This window comes from Myotis lucifugus, unplaced genomic scaffold (assembly GCF_000147115.1).
Source record: "Myotis lucifugus unplaced genomic scaffold, Myoluc2.0 scaffold_485, whole genome shotgun sequence".
Taxonomy (NCBI): Eukaryota; Metazoa; Chordata; class Mammalia; order Chiroptera; family Vespertilionidae; genus Myotis; species Myotis lucifugus.
The window spans coordinates 328,028-343,836 of record NW_005871533.1 but is presented as its reverse complement, the minus strand read 5'-3'; the positions used below and the strand labels follow the sequence as shown (position 1 = coordinate 343,836).

Sequence of the window (15,809 nt, the reverse complement as noted above, 5' to 3'; positions counted from 1 at the left end):
GCTCACCGGATCTCGTGCAGCTTCACGATCTCGTTGCTGACCACCACGAGGACCAGGGACAGGCAGCCCAGGAGCCACGTCAGCAGAGGCACGTCCTCCAGGCCAAAGTGGACGCGGCTGTCCCTGTGCGTCCACAGCTGCAGGTCAACCGCCGTCTGGACCACCTGCCCCAGCAGCCTGCAGGAGGGGGTGGCAGCGCCGGGTCAACCTGGGACTTCTCTCTCCCTTCCCTGCTTTTCTCAGTACAGCAGTAGCTCAAGACGGGCACCCTTCAATCTCCGGCCCAAACCCCACCCTCAAGTCATAGCCCTGCCCGAGCCCCCGCCCCCTCCTCCAGCTGAGCCACACTCACACCACGGGCACCGTCATGGACCACCAGAGGTTGGTCAAGGGGCTCTTTCTCCACAGGGGCTTGGTGCGATGCACGTGGGTGACAGAAATGAAGACTGGAGAAAATGGCATCAGAGGGGGCGTCAGACTTGCCACGGCCCAAGGCCTGGTCCCCGGGGCACCCCGCCAGCCACCACTGGCCCCCTTCCGGGAGCCCTTACCAGTGTGCAGGACGATCAGGGCGGCAGTGAGCTTCTGAGCCAGTAGCAGCCCATTGGCAAAGTCATCAAACCAGGCTGGAGCCGTGTCAGCATGGCTGCCAAAGCAAGGTGTGCACTCAGCCCTCGCTGGGCCCTGCGGAGGTGGCCTGGGGGCGAGTGGGCCGAGGGCAGGACTCACCTGGGCAGCATGATGGAGGAGCAGTTGGTGAGGTTGCGGGCCTGGGAGCTGTCACAGAAGCTCTGCAATGTGAAGCCAAAGCAGATGAGGCACGAGCCGATGGTGAGACTGAACTTGAGCAAGAAGCAGAGCAGGAAGTAGTGCTGGGTCTGCAGGAGGAAGGAGGCCTGTCACTCCAGAGGCCACGGCCCCTCCGGCACTTGGCACTCGGATTCAACAGGCTCTTCAGTGAGTGGGCAGCCCGGATGGGGGAACAGAGCAGGGACTGCCCGCCCCGGCGAGGATCTTTCCCAGCTCTGTCCCCGCACCTCCCTTTGGTGGGGGGCACTGTGATGGAGGCCCATCTGATCACTCCGGGCCTCAAGGATCAGCCTCTTCTATGCTCGTTCCTGGGAAAGGCCCAGGCTCAAAGGTCCACTTCGCTTACCTTCTTAGGAATGGAGAGGAGGTTTTTCCCTGTTGCCACAGACATGACGGAGCTATGGGGGGGCTTCCCCAGCAGAGAGATGCTGAAAAGCAGAGACTGGGTGAAGGGCAGGCCATGACCCTCTGTCTCCCAATTCCCATGTGAGAAGCCTTTTTGGAGTCTTGGGGTGCGGTCAGGGTTGGTGGGCGGGAGGGATAAGACAAAGGGGCACCCACCACAACACACACCCATGCTCCCTCTGCGAGAGGAGGTGAGCACTGGGCAGGGCTCCCTGAACCCAGGCTCCTGGGGTGCTCGGTGACCTCCCATCCCGGCTGCCTGCTCCCACCCCGCCTGCCTGGGCACAGAGGGCCGGCCGGCTTCTCACCTGAGCAGGGGATAGCAAAAGCAGGACAGCCACAGGATGTCGGTGGTACTGAGCAGTGGTGGCAGCTGGACTAGGCAAGAGAGGAACTGGGCCAGGAGAGCCCCGGAAGCACGGTTAGATTCTGACAAACAGGACGCTGGGAGCCCCGAGGCTGCCTCGCCCTGGGCCCAGACAGACGCTCACGTCCTGGCCTAGTGGAGCTGGGGCTGGAGGGGACACTATTCTGCTCAGGGGTCATCTCCAAAAGCCCAGCGGTGTCAGGGGGGCTCTGGGGGCCCCTAGGCTGTGCTGCATCCTCCCAGCTCCCAACTGGCCTCAGACTCTGGCCCTTGAGCAAAGAAGCAGGCGGGGAGGGGACAATGTCTGTGCTGGCCCGCTCACCTGGATGACCACGAGAGACAGCTGGCACTGCAGCAGGAAGAGGAAGCACTTGCGAATGCCGTAGGTGGCATGCCGAGCCTAGGGGCCGGGGAGGACAGACCCTATAGCTGACAAACCTCAGCCAGGAGCCAGATGCCCCAATGCTCCTGCAAACCAAGCCGCCCGCCCGGGAGAGCTTCGCCTGGAGGCAACCCAGATGGATCCTGTGTCCTATAACCCCCCACCCCAAGCAGGCCCTGCACCCCCGCTCCCACCACCAGCCCAAGCCCCCACCTGCTCGATGAGGCGGATGATGCTGATGGTCTCCTCCTGGCGGAAGGCCAGGGAGCAGGGCAGGCTGTTGAGCTGCCCCGAGAGCTGCAGGGGAGAAAGGCCATCCGAGGCCTGGGCCATGTTGGTGCTGGTGGCATAGCCGAAGGTCTCCCAGGAGCAGCGGGATGGGTACAGGGGGTCCAGGGCAATGCTGAGCAGCACAGAGGGAAGCGTACCCATCAGCTGTACTTGGAGAGACCCCATCTCCCACAGGACGGGGCGAGCACCTGCTCCCTCTTCTCCCCACCATGCCCAGGTCCCTTGGTCCCCTCAACCCGGGCAAGATCGGCCATAATATACGCCCCAGCCCCATTGCAAACCCAATCTGGGGTTTCCGGGAGGCAGAGGCGGTGCCCCTGACCTGATATCGCTCTGGAGGAAGAGGCAGCTGTTCCGCAGGTTGGCAGAGCTGCCCAGGCAGCAGGTCACCTCCCCGTACTCCTGCATGATCTTGATCATCTCACACATGGCTGGGGGCAGAGTCGGTCACAAGTCAGGCAGGCGGAGCCCCCCAGGACAGGAGGAGACAGGAAGTGGGCTCCCCCTTTGTGACTATCCTACCCAATCCTATGACACTCCTGACTCCCCGGAATGGGCACGCCCATGGCTCCAGCCCACTAGACTCCCCAGCTCCTCCCAGCCCAGGTGCCTTTGCTCCCTGCAGGGGAAGCCCACGTTTCCTCAAGAGCTCATGGGATCCCAGGCCTTGTCAGTGCTCAGTGGAAGGGAACGGGCTGCCCGAGTCACTGTGGCCACAGTACTCACTCTCGGGGGTACAGTCAGTGAACAGGGGCACCAGCAGGGGCACGTTGTCGATGTTCTGCAGGTGGGGCCGCACCTGGTGGATGCCCCGGGGCAGCTTGGCCTGGAGAAAAAGCAGAGATGCCGTGACCCTCCCTCCTCTGCCATGTGCCACTTCCAGGGGCCGGGGGCGCACACCCTGCTGCCGTACCCGGTTGCAGTCCTCCAGGAAGCTGGGAAGGTCACTGTCCGTAGGCTGGAAGCTGATGAGGTCGGAATGGCCCTCCTCCATCATCAGCAGCCCTTCTGCGTCATCTCGGGACACTGTGGGGATGAAAGGCCGTCCCTCACCTTGGGGCCAGCCTTCTGGAGGCCTTTCCTTGCCCTGCAAATGGCATGGAACTTCCTGCCCGCAGGCCCCCTCTCCTCCCCTGTCAGCTGCTGTAACCACAGGGAGATCTGAGCCATTTTCCAAGGGAATGTATGTACCAGGAGGGCTCTATGGGGCTCTTTCTGGAATAGCTCCAAGGTGGGGGGAGTCACCCACCCCCACCTTGTCCCCACCACAAACCTTTGCCCTCACCCTGATTCAGGTCATCGTGCAGGGAGCCAGCGTGGCTGGGGCTGGAGGGGGGGATCTCGGAGCCAGGCATGTCCCCATTGGGTGTGAGGGAGATGTGGCAGTTCCAGCCTGTCTCCAGGCCCATCTTCTCTGCAAACACCTGCAGAAGGCAGATGGCCATGAACAGAGGGGCCCCGAAGGCCGTGGGAACAAGGGGCAGTGGCGGCAGAGGGGGTGGCTCTCCCCACCTTGCTTTTGAGCTCATCCTCCAAAGAGAAGTAGACGAAGCGAATGCAGGCATTGACCAGCCCGTCGATGAGGCGCACGACGTCCAGCCGGGCCTGGTACTGGGAGGACACCATGCCCATGAAGATCTGGCCGCTCAGGGCCTGCATGCAGTCTTCCTTCTCCAGCACCTCCCCGATCCCTTCTTCAGGTCGCACAAGGCACCAAGACCAGCCAGGACACGGCCCAGTCAGGACACCCGGAACCAGCAGATTCCAGGAGGCAGCCCAGGGCCACACACAGATGCCACACCCAAATCAAAGAGCACGCGGGCCGCAGCGGACCACACAGCCACGCACGCACACAGCCGGGGCACATGGAGGAGCCAACAGACACAGGAGAAAAGACAATGAAAGGCACTCATCAGTCCGGTGACAATCCCACTGAGTGACAACAGCCCAGCCCTGGTCTGGGCAAGGGGGCTGGCCCCACCCTTGGCAACGGCTTCAATTCATCGTCTCTCAGATCATAAGACCCCGCGAGTTTGGCGGAGAGGAGGGTGGGGGTCAGTGGAGCTCTGAGTCCCTCTGTTCCTGCAGGGTCTGGGACCTGGCCTTTGTCTGACTCAGAGAGGCTCATGCTCTACCGCTGCTATTGTGTAACTTTCACAGAAAGCGGTTTTCTATGTCGTCCCACTGGAGTGTCACAAGAAACCCGTGAGGAGGACAGAGGAAGCACCCAGTTTATACGGGAGAAGACAAAGGGACTCCCCCACGTCACCAGATAGTGACTGCCCCCCTGGATGTTCCAGGTCCAGGGCTGTGCCACTGTCCCCTCTGCCCTCGGGAAGCCCTTCCCGCTCTGGCCCCCACAGAACGGCCGCACACAGTACCATCGGAGCTCCAGCTGTTGTGGCGGGTGCTCAGCTTGATGGGGATGGTGCTGGGCAGCTCGCACAGGGTGAAGATGCTGTTCTGGCCCGGCGCCTGCACCAGCTCGATGCACTTGCCATTGAGCTGGGAGGACAGACTGCAGCTCATGGGCTTGTAGGCGAAAGCGGAGCAGTAGCCAGACAGGCAGGCGCGCTGGTAGAAATCCAGCACTTTCTTTCTGCCAGGGAAGCAGAGTGGAAGTGAGGCGAGTGGTCCTGAGACGCCCCAGGACTGTGAGCCGGAAGGCAGACCGCCTGAGCCCAATGCTCTGGCCCCTCACCCACCTGTCGGAACCCGAAAGTGGGTAGATGTCAGCTCCATCCCAGAAGTCTGTGCAGGCCTCCAAGACCACGTCTGCTGTGCCATGGGACAGCATCTGTTCTGTGCCTGCGGGGAGTGAATAAAAAGGCCAGACCATCAGTGCCCAAGCCACCCCTGCTGCTCACTCTGACCTCACAGGTAGCACTGCCATCGTGGGGTAGAGGGAACAAGCCAGGCCTGGCAGTAGCGAGCCTGTGTAGAACGCTGCTGGGCTTGTCATGAGGGCACTAAGCTTCCCATCCTTCAGACAGTCTCATCCTCTGTGACTGCCACCATCCCAGCCTGGTTCCCCAAACCAATCCCTGCCACATCTGAGGTCTTAAGAAGCTGCCTGGTGCTCATCTACTCATCCCAAAAAGGGACGAGGAGGGCAGAGCCGTGGCCCAAGCTGCTGGAAGGTTTGTCCTGATGTGGGCCAAGCACGGGAGGCTCACTGGTGGTGGTGTCCTTGATGAAGAGGCTGATCATGTGGCTGAGCGGGGGGCGCCGCTTGGTGACACAGGACAGCCTCCCCAGGGAGCTCTCCTTCACCATCTCGGCACTGGGGAGGCGATAGAGCGCCAGGTGGTTCTGCTGCTTGAAGAGCTCCTTGGCCCCAGGAGTGAAGCCTGCAGCGGGAGGGCAGCAGTCAGGGCCTCTGGGAGGAAGCCCAGCCACTGCACCTGCTCTCCGCCCTCCACCTCATGGGACGAAATCCATGCTGGCTGGCCCCTTCCACCCCTCCACCCCCAGTTCTGTTCCCAGATTGGGAAGCAGTCAGACAGCAGTGCCTGGTAAAGGGCAAGGACCAGGAGCTAGGAGGCTTCCCGGGGATCTCGATAAGCCATGCCCGGGACTGGTCTGTCTGGAGTTGGTGGCCACGCACCGATGAGGCGGGCGAGCTCGCAGAGCCCCCAGGGCACGTGGACGGGCAGCACGGCGCTGTGGCTCTCCTGCAGGGCGATGTTGCACAGGTGGTCGGAGAAGCGGCACAGCCGCTCGGTGACGCTGGCGTTGCACAGGTTCAGCAGCACGTTGAGGCCCAAGGGCTTGAGGGAGGTGAGGTGCAGCTGCCAGTTGGAGTCATCAAACTGGATGCAGGGCGGGTTCTGCTGGTCCTGCGACAGGCTCAGCATCTCCAAGTGGTAGTCACACACGAAGTCCTCCGCCTCGTAGGGCTCGCTCTCCAGCCCAGGCTGCGTCTGGGGGCCACGTGGAGGGGACGGGGGCCTCAGACTGGGTCGGGTGTGGGGTGCTCCTGAGAGAAGACCCCCCCTTCCCAGCACAGCATGCTCACGCTTCCCCAGCCCTCCCGGAAATCCCCGCCTTGTCTTTCTGGAGTTCCTGGCTGCTTCTAGATCTTGTGCCCAATGACACTGGAAACACCTAAGAAGAGGTGAACAGACCAAGGAGGAAACAACGAAGGACCTTTCTCAGGGAAAATATTTTCGAGGGAGGCACTGGCAGGCCGTGGCTAGGAGGAAGGGGCCTCCCACACCAATGGCCAGCAGCGAGATCCAGGGAGGGGCAAGGGCCGACTTCACAGAGGAGCCGCGGGCGAAGCCACAGGAGGTGCCCTGCCAGGCCAAGCCTGGGGACCTGAGAAGCTGTGCTTCCGGCGCCACCCACCAGGCTGGCTGCACCCCTCGGGCCCCTGCAGCAGGGGAGGCTGGACGCCCTGAGCCTGACGGCGGGGGCTGCTCTCCGCCCCCCTCACCTTGCCGGGCTCATCCTCACAGCCCTCTGGGTCCCTGTTGAAGCTCACGTTCGAGCCGGACGGGTGTTGGCTGTGGCCGTGCGCTCTGTGGTGAGAGCAGGGCTCAGGGACCTTGGGGCCGTCAGCAGACCAGTCGCCACGCTCCTGCTCGTTGGCCAGGTGCAGCGTGGTGTTCAGGGAGCCAGCCAGGAGGGCATCCCGTTCGTGGGGCTGAGGAGAGCAAGGGGTACAGGTCTCAGACCAGGGTCCCGACGGCCGCCTGGACCCGGGAGGCAGGGTGCTGACGTCCCCTCTGCCTTGTGGGGGCTCCGCCTGCACTGCTCAGAGGCAGACCCTAATGGTGCCCGCGCCCTCCTCCTCCCTTCGCCTCGCCCTCCCTGAGCCCCCGCCGTACCTCCTCCTCCACCTCGGGGTGGCAGAAGGAGCGGGTGGACAGGTCATCCGTCAGGTCCTCGTGGCTGCTGTGCGGAGGCTCCACCTTCCCGCTGAAGAACAGCACGGTCTCTGGGCTGGGATTTGGCCACGACAGGATCCCCTGTTTGTCCACACAGCACAGGACCTGTGGGGAGAGATGGTGGGGGAGACGGGCTTGGTATTCCCCCACCTGCCAGGGGCCGTGGAGGGGCAGACAGGCACCCAGGTGCGGCAGGAAGCGGGCCTGCTGAGGCGGGCCCTCCCGCAGGGCCCCTCACCGTGACGGAGCCCAGGCTGTGCAGCAGGCTGGAGCTGTGGCTCAGCGTTGAGGACGTCCCCTGGATCACCCGCAGGAAGTGGCCCCAAATGCTGCGCAGCATTTCCTGGTGGGAGAAAGTCCGTTTGGGACTCAGCCACATTTCCCAGGAGAGAGCCTCTGGGGTCACCAGAGGCAACGGTCCAGGGGCACCCGGAAGCGGGGTGCGGAGGCATTTGTCCGGGCAGGGCAGCGACACACTGCCCGTGTGAGACGAGGACTCAGGGCTCTGAGAGCCTCCTGGAGGCTAGAAGGTCATAAAGTGGGGGCGTCCAGGGCTCCAGAAGGGACCTGGGCAGGATCGGCCCGGTGAGTGTACCTGAGTGGACACGGCTTCTGTGTAGCTGCTGAGAGTGTCCTCCGAGAACTTGGCCAGCTGCACGGAGAGAAGGGGGAGCTCAGGGAAGACGCTGCCCTCACACAGGCCTCCACGCTGGCAGGCGGGGCCCCACACCGGCAAGGCTCCCAACATCTGGGCAAAGGACGGCCCAGGCAGCCCCGTCCCCTGTGTGCTGAGAGCCAGGAGGCACTCACACCCCCGGGCCTGGCCTGGAGGCTCTTCTGGGTGGAAAGGGGCCCGCACTCCCACTCCTGTCCCTGTTCACTGGGGCAGAGCCGACTCCCTCTGTAGTTCCTGTCTTGGTTCCTTTTGCACGGGCCCCCAGATGCCTTGGGAAAACCTACCAGAGAGCTGGGGGATCCCTTGCTCATCTGGGCCAGGACCCGGGCTTCTCCGCAGGCGGTTGCCAGGACCCAGAGGACTGGAAAGAGCAGGGGGAGGATGGGCAGGACGCCATTCACCTGCGAGAGGGACCCGCACTGAGGGCTCTGGAAGAGCGGCTGGCCCCAGGGAGGGCGGGCAGGGCTGGGGTGAGGGGACAGGACAGCTGTCGGGGGCAGGGAGGGAGGAAGGGAAGCAGGTATTCTTAAGCTGAAGCCTAAGGGGCCCCTGGCTGCAGAGAAGGAGGGACAGCCAGGGAACATGAGGGGACGCGGCCACCAGGGAAGGAGGAAAGCATGCCGAGAGGAAAGGAGGGGGTTACCTGTAGCTGGAGGAGGGTGTACTGCCAGGACGTGACCCCAGGGGCGTGCAGCATGAAGCGCAGGGCGTTGGTGATGAGGAAGCTGGCCTGTTGGGAAGGGGAGAGGTGCAGCCTTAACTCCCCAACCCCAGAGAAGACCCAGGCTCTGAGGCTACCCTTCCTCTGCCCACTCACCCCCCGACACTGGCTGGCTCACTCTGGGACCCCCGTCTCCACTCACATACTCACCTGAGCTGGCCCTGAGGCTCCCCCACTTCCCTCTCCCCTGCCCCGGCGCCCCACCTCACGCACCAGGACCACGGGCATGGCGTAGTGCAGCATCACCGACTGCACCGTGAACCTCTCGTTGTCCAGAGCAGTGATGGGGCGGGACAGGGCCATGTCCAGGCACCATCTGCAGAAAGAGGTGACCCGATGCTCAAGGGAAAGGCCAGAAACACACCTTCACTGAGCACCGGCACTGAGCATCTCGGAGGCCTGCGATTCCCTCCTATTCCTCAGCCCCAGCCAGGTGGCCGGGGAGAGTGGCCTGTGCTGGCCTCCAGAGCCATGCCCTCAGAGCTCGAACTGGGAGGGGAGCCATCGCTGGGCTCAGAGTGCTCACAAGATGCTAAAGAGAGGAACCTACAGAGGGCCTGGCCTAAGGGGCCTCGAATGGACAGGCTCCTTCTTTGTCCCCCACCCCCAGCTCACAGAGGCACTGGGGAAGAGGAGAGGTCAGGGGTGCGGGGAGCAGGAGAAAGGCAGGCAGCACCCCTACCTGATGTTGTCGATCACGGGGGTCTCAAGGACACGGAACAGCCGGTGCTGCTGGGGGTTCTGCGGCCCTTTCTTCAGCTCTCCCCGGGGGGAGGGCGGTGGCGAGAAGGGGGGAAACAGGTCTCCAGGCTCCAAGACGATGTGCTCATCATCCTGCCAGGGACAGAGGGGAGGAGGGGAGGGTGAGGAAAGGCTGCTCTCGGAGGCCCCTCTCCTTGACAACTCCAGCGAAGTGGGGACATCAGTTAGCAGAGTCAGCTGGGGCGGGGCCTGTAGGACTGGATTCCTGGTGGTTTGAGGATCAGAGAAGAAAGAACAGGACAAGGTGGAGAAAGATGTCCCAGCCCTTCTTTGTTCCCCAAGAAGCTGTGAGCTGGCCTCCGGGGAGCTTCAGGATTAAGCTGGGACCCTCCCACCGCTGCCTGTGGACTCTCCTGCTGCATTTCCAGGGAAGGAGAAAAGTCTCACGCTACCTTGATCCCCCTCAGAGAGGCGAACGATTCCTGGCCGGGCCTCAGAGCTATGATGTCTCCTTCTACCAACAGGCTAACTGGCAGGTTGACCAGATGTCCATCTCTGTAGGCCCAGTGCAGGGACCAGGACGGTGCAAAGGGCATGTGGAGGTCGGGGTACATGGCATCTGGCCACTTGATCTCCTTGCCATCCTTGAGGGCATCTGATGAGAACGGAAAGAGGGAGACCACCTGACCCAGGGCACCAGCCAGACCCAGCACCTCGGAGCTTAGCCTGCCCGTGAAGCCTCTGAAATCCCGCATCCTTTCCAACACTTCCCCTCTTTCAAGGCCGAAGCCTTTCCCAGCCACTCAGCCCAAGCACTTCCACCTCCTCTGAACACTGAAGCTCTTATTCTCTGTTTCCTTGTTCCTTTCAGATACATTTCACAACCATTGCTGAGGGTGTGCTGGGCCCCGTGCAAAGGTCAAAGGTGAGGACGCCACAGTCCCTGCCTTGAGGAGCCACCACCTAAGAGGGGGAGTGAGACACGTGAGCAGATAACTCTGAACAAGGCAAACACCCAGGCTAAGAGTGTTAGGGAAGGTCCCGGAGCTGCAGGAGCACAGAGCTGGGGCAATCAGAGGTGGCTTCATGGAAGAGGGAACACTGAGGATGGGCCTTGAAGAATGGCAAGGTTTCTGTCGGCCAGAGGTTGTGAGGGAAAAGCATGCTGGGTGAGGGACAGCAGGACAAAGGCACTGGAGCAGGGAAGTCCTCAGTGGGCTGGGAAGTGGGGAGGGGGAGTGGTTTTAATGTGAGGATGAGGAGCAAGAAAAGAGGCTGGAGGAGAAGGTCAGAGCTTGTGCCAGAGGCTCTGGGAGCCATTGATAACGGCTTCGATAAACAGGAGGGAGCCACTGCTGGTTCCTGAGCAAAGACTAGCTCCCCGGTCACCGCTGCACTCCCAGTGCCTACAAGGCTGCAATGAGTGAATCATATCACGTTCTCACTCAGGGCTGCAACCCCCACTGCCCAGGAGAGAAAGGTCTCATGAGAGGAGATGCTGTTCTCTTACAAGACCACACACTCCGGGGAAGCAGGACCCACTGTCTCCAAAGAGCCTGGTGCGGTCTCCATCCACGGCCCGGGCTGCAGAAGCACTGGCGTGCGGCGGGATGAGCAGGAACCGCCTGCCTGCGCTGTTCCCTTCTCCTTTAGGAGCTGGGCTGCCCCACCCTGAGCTCCCGGCTCGCTTCCCAGCCCCAGTTCTCAGGCTTCTCTGGTCCATTATCCCGCCTCCCCCGGCCCAGAACCAGCAGACAGGGCCGACTTGGAGGAGAAAATCTGCCTGTCCTGCCAAGGGAGAGGGTCTTCCCTGTTAGTCTCCCACCGGACAGCGAGCCTGCAAGCCAACTGGCTGCTATCGGCCTTCCGGCCACTGCCTGGCCACTGCCCGGGCACCCACAGCGGCCCCACGGCTCTCGCTGTCCTGCTAACTTGCTGGATGCCCAGAGCCCCCGGATGCCGACCAGAGGCAACACCTATGTGCTGGGGCTCAGGAAGGGAGTCCTTCTCTGACCCATCACAAAGCACCTTTCGCCTGACCCTTGGTCTCACCTTGGATTTGGTCGATGATCCCTCGGAGCCTCCACTCCACCTCCCGACGTTTCAGCCGATCTTGCCGTGCGATGAGGATGAGGTTGAGAAGCAGCAAGAGAAACAGCGCCGAGGCATTCACCAGCTCCACCCCGTGGCTGGCGGGAAGGTGAGGGCTACTCGCACCAGCCCAGCCAACACAGGGCCCTGGACTCCACAGTCACAGCCCACCCAGTTCCCCTGCAAGAGTGTCGAGTCTGGTTCCACCACCAACTAACCAAGGGACTAGGATCCCTACACAGCTCAGGCGCCGGCTGTGGGGCAGCTTTGGGGGAGCAGCCCATCTCCCCTGGGATGTCGTAGGTGGTACGGCAGACTCGGCTGAGGCAGGAGAGGGAAGGCCCAGCGCCCGGGGTAGGAGAGGCTGGGCAGGAGCCACGTACCTGCCGGCCGGCTGGCCCCCGTAGCAGCCCAGCAGCAGCAGCACCGCCAGCAGCATGAGCGAGGCGCCCGGCCAGTGGAAACAGGAGCAGCGGTTACTGTGATGCAGGAAGCTGCTCCTCCACATCTCCTGGGGGAGGGGCGGGGCGGACAGGGGCCGAGGGGTGAGAGGCCGGGACAAGGTCGTGGGAAGGGGCCGCCTTCCCCCCGCACCCACCGACCCAGCCCCTGTGGCTGCCTGTCTTCTCGTTTTGGTCTTGGCTGGGGTCCAGCCGGTTGGGCTCCTGCAGCGGGAGGGGTCAGGACATGACTCTGGAAGGAAGCCCGGCTTCTTTCGGATTTTCCGCGAAGCCTCGGTGGGGCCCCAGGCCCTGAGAATGGGCCCAGGCTTCTCTGCCCTCCCCGCCAGGCTCAGCCTACCTTCCAGGTGAGACACTTCTTCTGCTCCCTCAGGTGTCCCTCCAGCACCGCCTCCAGCTGCTCCTTCAGGATGCTGAGGGCCTTCCGCGTGGACAGGCCCAGGGCCAAGGGGGGCTCGCCCTGCAGGGAAGCCAGAAGCGCTCAGCATGGTCCCGGAGGCCTCCCCCTTCCCAGGCCCCGCCTCCCTCCTCCCGAATCCTCCCCTCTTCCTCCACTAGCCCTTCCCTCGGGGTGTAAGCACGTTCCAATCTCCACTAAACTAAAGGACAGTCAAGTACACAGCCTCCTGCTCTTCAAAGCCAAGTTTAAAACAAAACTTCCCATACTCAGTGCTTTCTGGCCCACCTTTCACTTGACTTTCACCCCACTGCCACCAGCCCCGCCCAGCCCATCAGATGCTGTCACTGCTGACCTCCCCGTCTACCTCGCCGCTGCCACTTCAGATTCCATTATTGGGGGGTGGGGGGAGGGGGGGTACTAACAGGGAGATACTAGCACTTCATTGTTCCTAGAGGAAAATTTAGGGAGAAAAACCCATCTTCTGTAACCACCATTTCATGAAAAGAGGGGATTACAACACACACCACCAGGAAGGACACAATCTCAGAAAAAAAGGCAGCTGTGCCCAAGAAAGGACCGAGAACCACTACGCCTCCTCCCTTCTGAGGATGGGGGGCAGGAGGATCCCCGGGTGACACTGCGGACGACCTACGGTCCTATGTGACCCCCGGCCCGGCCTCTCTCCTCCTTGAAACCCCCATTGCTGTTTTCTCCTCCTCTGACTCTGCTGTTTTCCCTCCATCTACCCCACAGTCCATCCTGCCACAGCCGGCCCGGGTACTGAACTGCCTCACAGCTGTTTCCCAGGCACCGGAGTCCATATGTCCAACACCTGAAATCGCCACCTGGCCTCCGCCAGAGTCCACACGCCTGCTGTCACCATCTCGCTAGGCACCCAGGCCAGAGCTGGAACCCCCTCGTCCAGACCCCGCCCTCCCCTTCCCACCCCCCTATTGCTACCTTCAGTCTCTACCTTGTCCAAACCAACTGCAACACCCACAGAGTGAGCGTGTCCCATCACCTGACCCCCTCACCTTTCATATCCAGTGAGCCCTGAGCTCACCCCGCACTCTGCCGGCTTCTCCAGCGCCCCTCCTGCCATCCCGGAGGCAGGCCACGCTCCTCCCGCTGATGTGCACATACCTTTGTGTTTTCTCAGCCAAGAACACACTCCTCGCCCCAGACAACTGCTACTTCTCTTTCAAGACTCAAACATCACCGGCTCTAGGAAATGTTCCCCAGACCCAGGGCTGCGCTTACGGGGGAGTTTTGTATCCAACAGCACCCTGGGCAGCCAGCTCACAGTCGGCCTCGTTCAGAACCGTCCTTCTAGATTGCCTGGCCTGGTTCTCCACTAGACTGCCAGCTCCTGGACAACAGGCACTGACTTCTTCCATCTCCACACCCACCCTCTGCTGGGACAGTGCCCAGCACACAGCGGCGGCTCAGCGCATCCTTGCTGAGTGAATGATGAATGAATGAATGAATGAATGGGCACACAGGTAGCTTCACAGATCCCACTGATACCTTATCAGGGGCTATCAACCCAGGATCTGTATCAGAAACACCTGGAGTTTTTAAAAACGTGGATGTCCAGGTCCCACCCTAGACCTACTGAATCAAAACTCCTGGGGGTGAGGCCTGCCCAGGTAGACTCGGATACACAGGTCCCCAGCTGGGAGCGGGGGCGAGTCCTAGGCCTCCCCAGGGAAGGCAGTGATTGGAGGAGGTGTGAGTCTATCTCAAGGCCACCTGAAGAGCAGCACCGGGAGCTTCCACCAGGACCCCTCCCTCCTGAGCGAGAGGAGCCCGAGGCCTGGGGCACCAGGAACGGGACTTGGGGTCATCTACTGAGCCCGACCAACGTCGCCCGGCTGGCGACGGCCTGGCCGCCTCGGCCTATGGCCCTCCACCTCCGTGCCTATCACCCCATCTGCCCTCCTGGGTCTGCCCTGTCTTTACCCACTAACGTCTGGATTTCCCCCTCCTGCCTGTCTCCGCTTTGGCAGCCTCGCTCCTCACAGGACACACATCTCCAGGACGAGAAGAGGATGCTGAACTGGGGCCATTTCCGGCTGCAGAGGGGAGCCCCACCTGGCCTGTTGCCAGCTTCCTGGGCCTGAGGGATGAGGATGGCCCCAGAGGGAGCCTGGCCCAAAGACTGCCCGAACCCTTGCCTAGAGCTCAGCTAAGCCCACTCTCACTGTGGCTTTGGGGGATTATGAAGATGAGAGTAGCTTCTTCCCTGAGGGGACAACTGCTTATTTGAGCTGGGAAGAAGCAGCCCTCCGGGCAGGGGCCGCACCCCAGCCTGGGTAACTATCAGCAGGCTTCCAGAAATGGCCTGGAGGCAGGGGAGGTCTGGCCTGCAGAGGTAACAAGACTGCACGCTAACAAGACTGCACGCCACAAAGACAGGGAGTGGGCAGGAGAAAGGACAGGCCCGACAGATCCCCAAATCCCACGGGACTGCAGGTCCCCTGCGGTGCTGCTGGGTCTGCAGTGAGGACCAGGCTAAGAGGAGCCGCCTGCGAGCCTGGGCAGTGCCCTCGTCTAGCCAGGCTGTAGAAGTTGGACACGCAACACTCACTCTGCCTGTGTGGCTGTCCTGACACCTGCGGCCTATTCCAGCCACCCCAAACCCAGGGCCTCCTCCTCCCCTGCCCAGCCGCCCACTTGCTCTCTCTCTGCCCCAAGTTCCTAGCACCTGAGCGCCGCTGCAGTCCAGGTCTGGGTGCGGGAGGGATGGGCCCAGGATGGCAGATGCTCGGGGCAGGGCCAGCGGAGGCGGGAGGGGGCCTGCAGAGCTGACTGCGCACGTCCGCCCCGCATGTTGTGTCTGGCCAGGGGCACCAACTCCAGACTAACGATTAGAGACCGTGCGGCAGGGAAAAATAAGTCGTTTTGTAATTACATGCCGCCCCCAAAAATGCTTGCCCGTACAGGCTGGCCCTGGGCAAGGACACAGCCTGCTGAGCCAGCCTACTCTCCATGCCCAGCCTCGCTTACCCGACGGCCACAGCCACTCACCGACCCACTGGCAACTCTCACCCATCCCAGGTCCCCGGCAGGAGGGGCCCAGTCCCGGGAGAAGTCAGTGTTTCTCTCAGGGCCCTGCTTTTCTCCCTCGTGGTGCGAGTGCCAAGGCTGAGGAAGACCTTGGTGGGAGACCTTCACCCTTCCCCAGGGAGATTCGGGAAGGGCTGGTGGGCAAGGGGGCTCTGCCAGCCTTCTTCAAAGCATGAGTTAGGCTGGGCACCAGCAGGGAGACTGCAAGGTTGGGTCTGGTCTGTTTGAGAATAAGGACCCGAGGCGTCCACGCACACTCTGAGGTTGGCTTTTCTTGCCTGCCAGGGCCCAGAGGGGGCAGAAAACCTGCCCGGCCTTAAGTCCCCGAAGGCACTTCTGGCTTCCCGGTGCTCAGAAACCCCAAACCCCCACCACCAGGCGCCTCCAGAACAGTCACTGGGGCAAGAGCGGTGGCTACAGGAAGCCTCTCCACCGGAGGGGGCGAGGCCCCGCTCCTCCGCTTACCCTGATGCTCTGCAGGTAGAACCACCCCAGTCCCACTAGTTTAACTGCTCAGGGCTCCACCGGACCCAGGAGAGAGC

The 15,809-nt window shown here is 62.3% G+C and overlaps 1 protein-coding gene across 6 annotated transcripts in view; it reads right to left on the bottom strand.

Annotated features, from left to right (window-relative positions):
• TMEM94 (transmembrane protein 94) overlaps positions 1 to 15,809 on the bottom strand; it is a 31,265-nt gene that overhangs the window by 1,266 nt on the left and 14,190 nt on the right. For 2 of the 6 annotated variants that reach the window (XM_014445814.2, XM_023744750.1), the window contains exons 3-31: positions 12,139 to 12,258; positions 11,721 to 11,848; positions 11,299 to 11,435; positions 9,699 to 9,901; positions 9,227 to 9,378; positions 8,758 to 8,860; positions 8,467 to 8,553; positions 8,108 to 8,224; positions 7,743 to 7,799; positions 7,386 to 7,490; positions 7,088 to 7,252; positions 6,694 to 6,903; positions 5,863 to 6,178; positions 5,432 to 5,605; positions 4,961 to 5,063; positions 4,637 to 4,854; positions 3,768 to 3,949; positions 3,529 to 3,679; positions 3,169 to 3,281; positions 2,982 to 3,081; positions 2,578 to 2,686; positions 2,178 to 2,367; positions 1,905 to 1,982; positions 1,524 to 1,609; positions 1,157 to 1,238; positions 730 to 878; positions 552 to 646; positions 353 to 446; positions 7 to 177 (exon numbers count right to left, since the gene is read on the bottom strand). In XM_014445814.2, coding sequence (XP_014301300.1) covers positions 7 to 177; positions 353 to 446; positions 552 to 646; positions 730 to 878; positions 1,157 to 1,238; positions 1,524 to 1,609; positions 1,905 to 1,982; positions 2,178 to 2,367; positions 2,578 to 2,686; positions 2,982 to 3,081; positions 3,169 to 3,281; positions 3,529 to 3,679; positions 3,768 to 3,949; positions 4,637 to 4,854; positions 4,961 to 5,063; positions 5,432 to 5,605; positions 5,863 to 6,178; positions 6,694 to 6,903; positions 7,088 to 7,252; positions 7,386 to 7,490; positions 7,743 to 7,799; positions 8,108 to 8,224; positions 8,467 to 8,553; positions 8,758 to 8,860; positions 9,227 to 9,378; positions 9,699 to 9,901; positions 11,299 to 11,435; positions 11,721 to 11,848; positions 12,139 to 12,258 — 3,995 coding nt within the window. The remainder of the gene's footprint in view (positions 1 to 6; positions 178 to 352; positions 447 to 551; positions 647 to 729; positions 879 to 1,156; positions 1,239 to 1,523; positions 1,610 to 1,904; positions 1,983 to 2,177; positions 2,368 to 2,577; positions 2,687 to 2,981; positions 3,082 to 3,168; positions 3,282 to 3,528; positions 3,680 to 3,767; positions 3,950 to 4,636; positions 4,855 to 4,960; positions 5,064 to 5,431; positions 5,606 to 5,862; positions 6,179 to 6,693; positions 6,904 to 7,087; positions 7,253 to 7,385; positions 7,491 to 7,742; positions 7,800 to 8,107; positions 8,225 to 8,466; positions 8,554 to 8,757; positions 8,861 to 9,226; positions 9,379 to 9,698; positions 9,902 to 11,298; positions 11,436 to 11,720; positions 11,849 to 12,138; positions 12,259 to 15,809) is intronic. The other 4 variants (XM_014445815.2, XM_023744751.1, XM_023744752.1 and 1 more) reach the window with 4 other exon arrangements.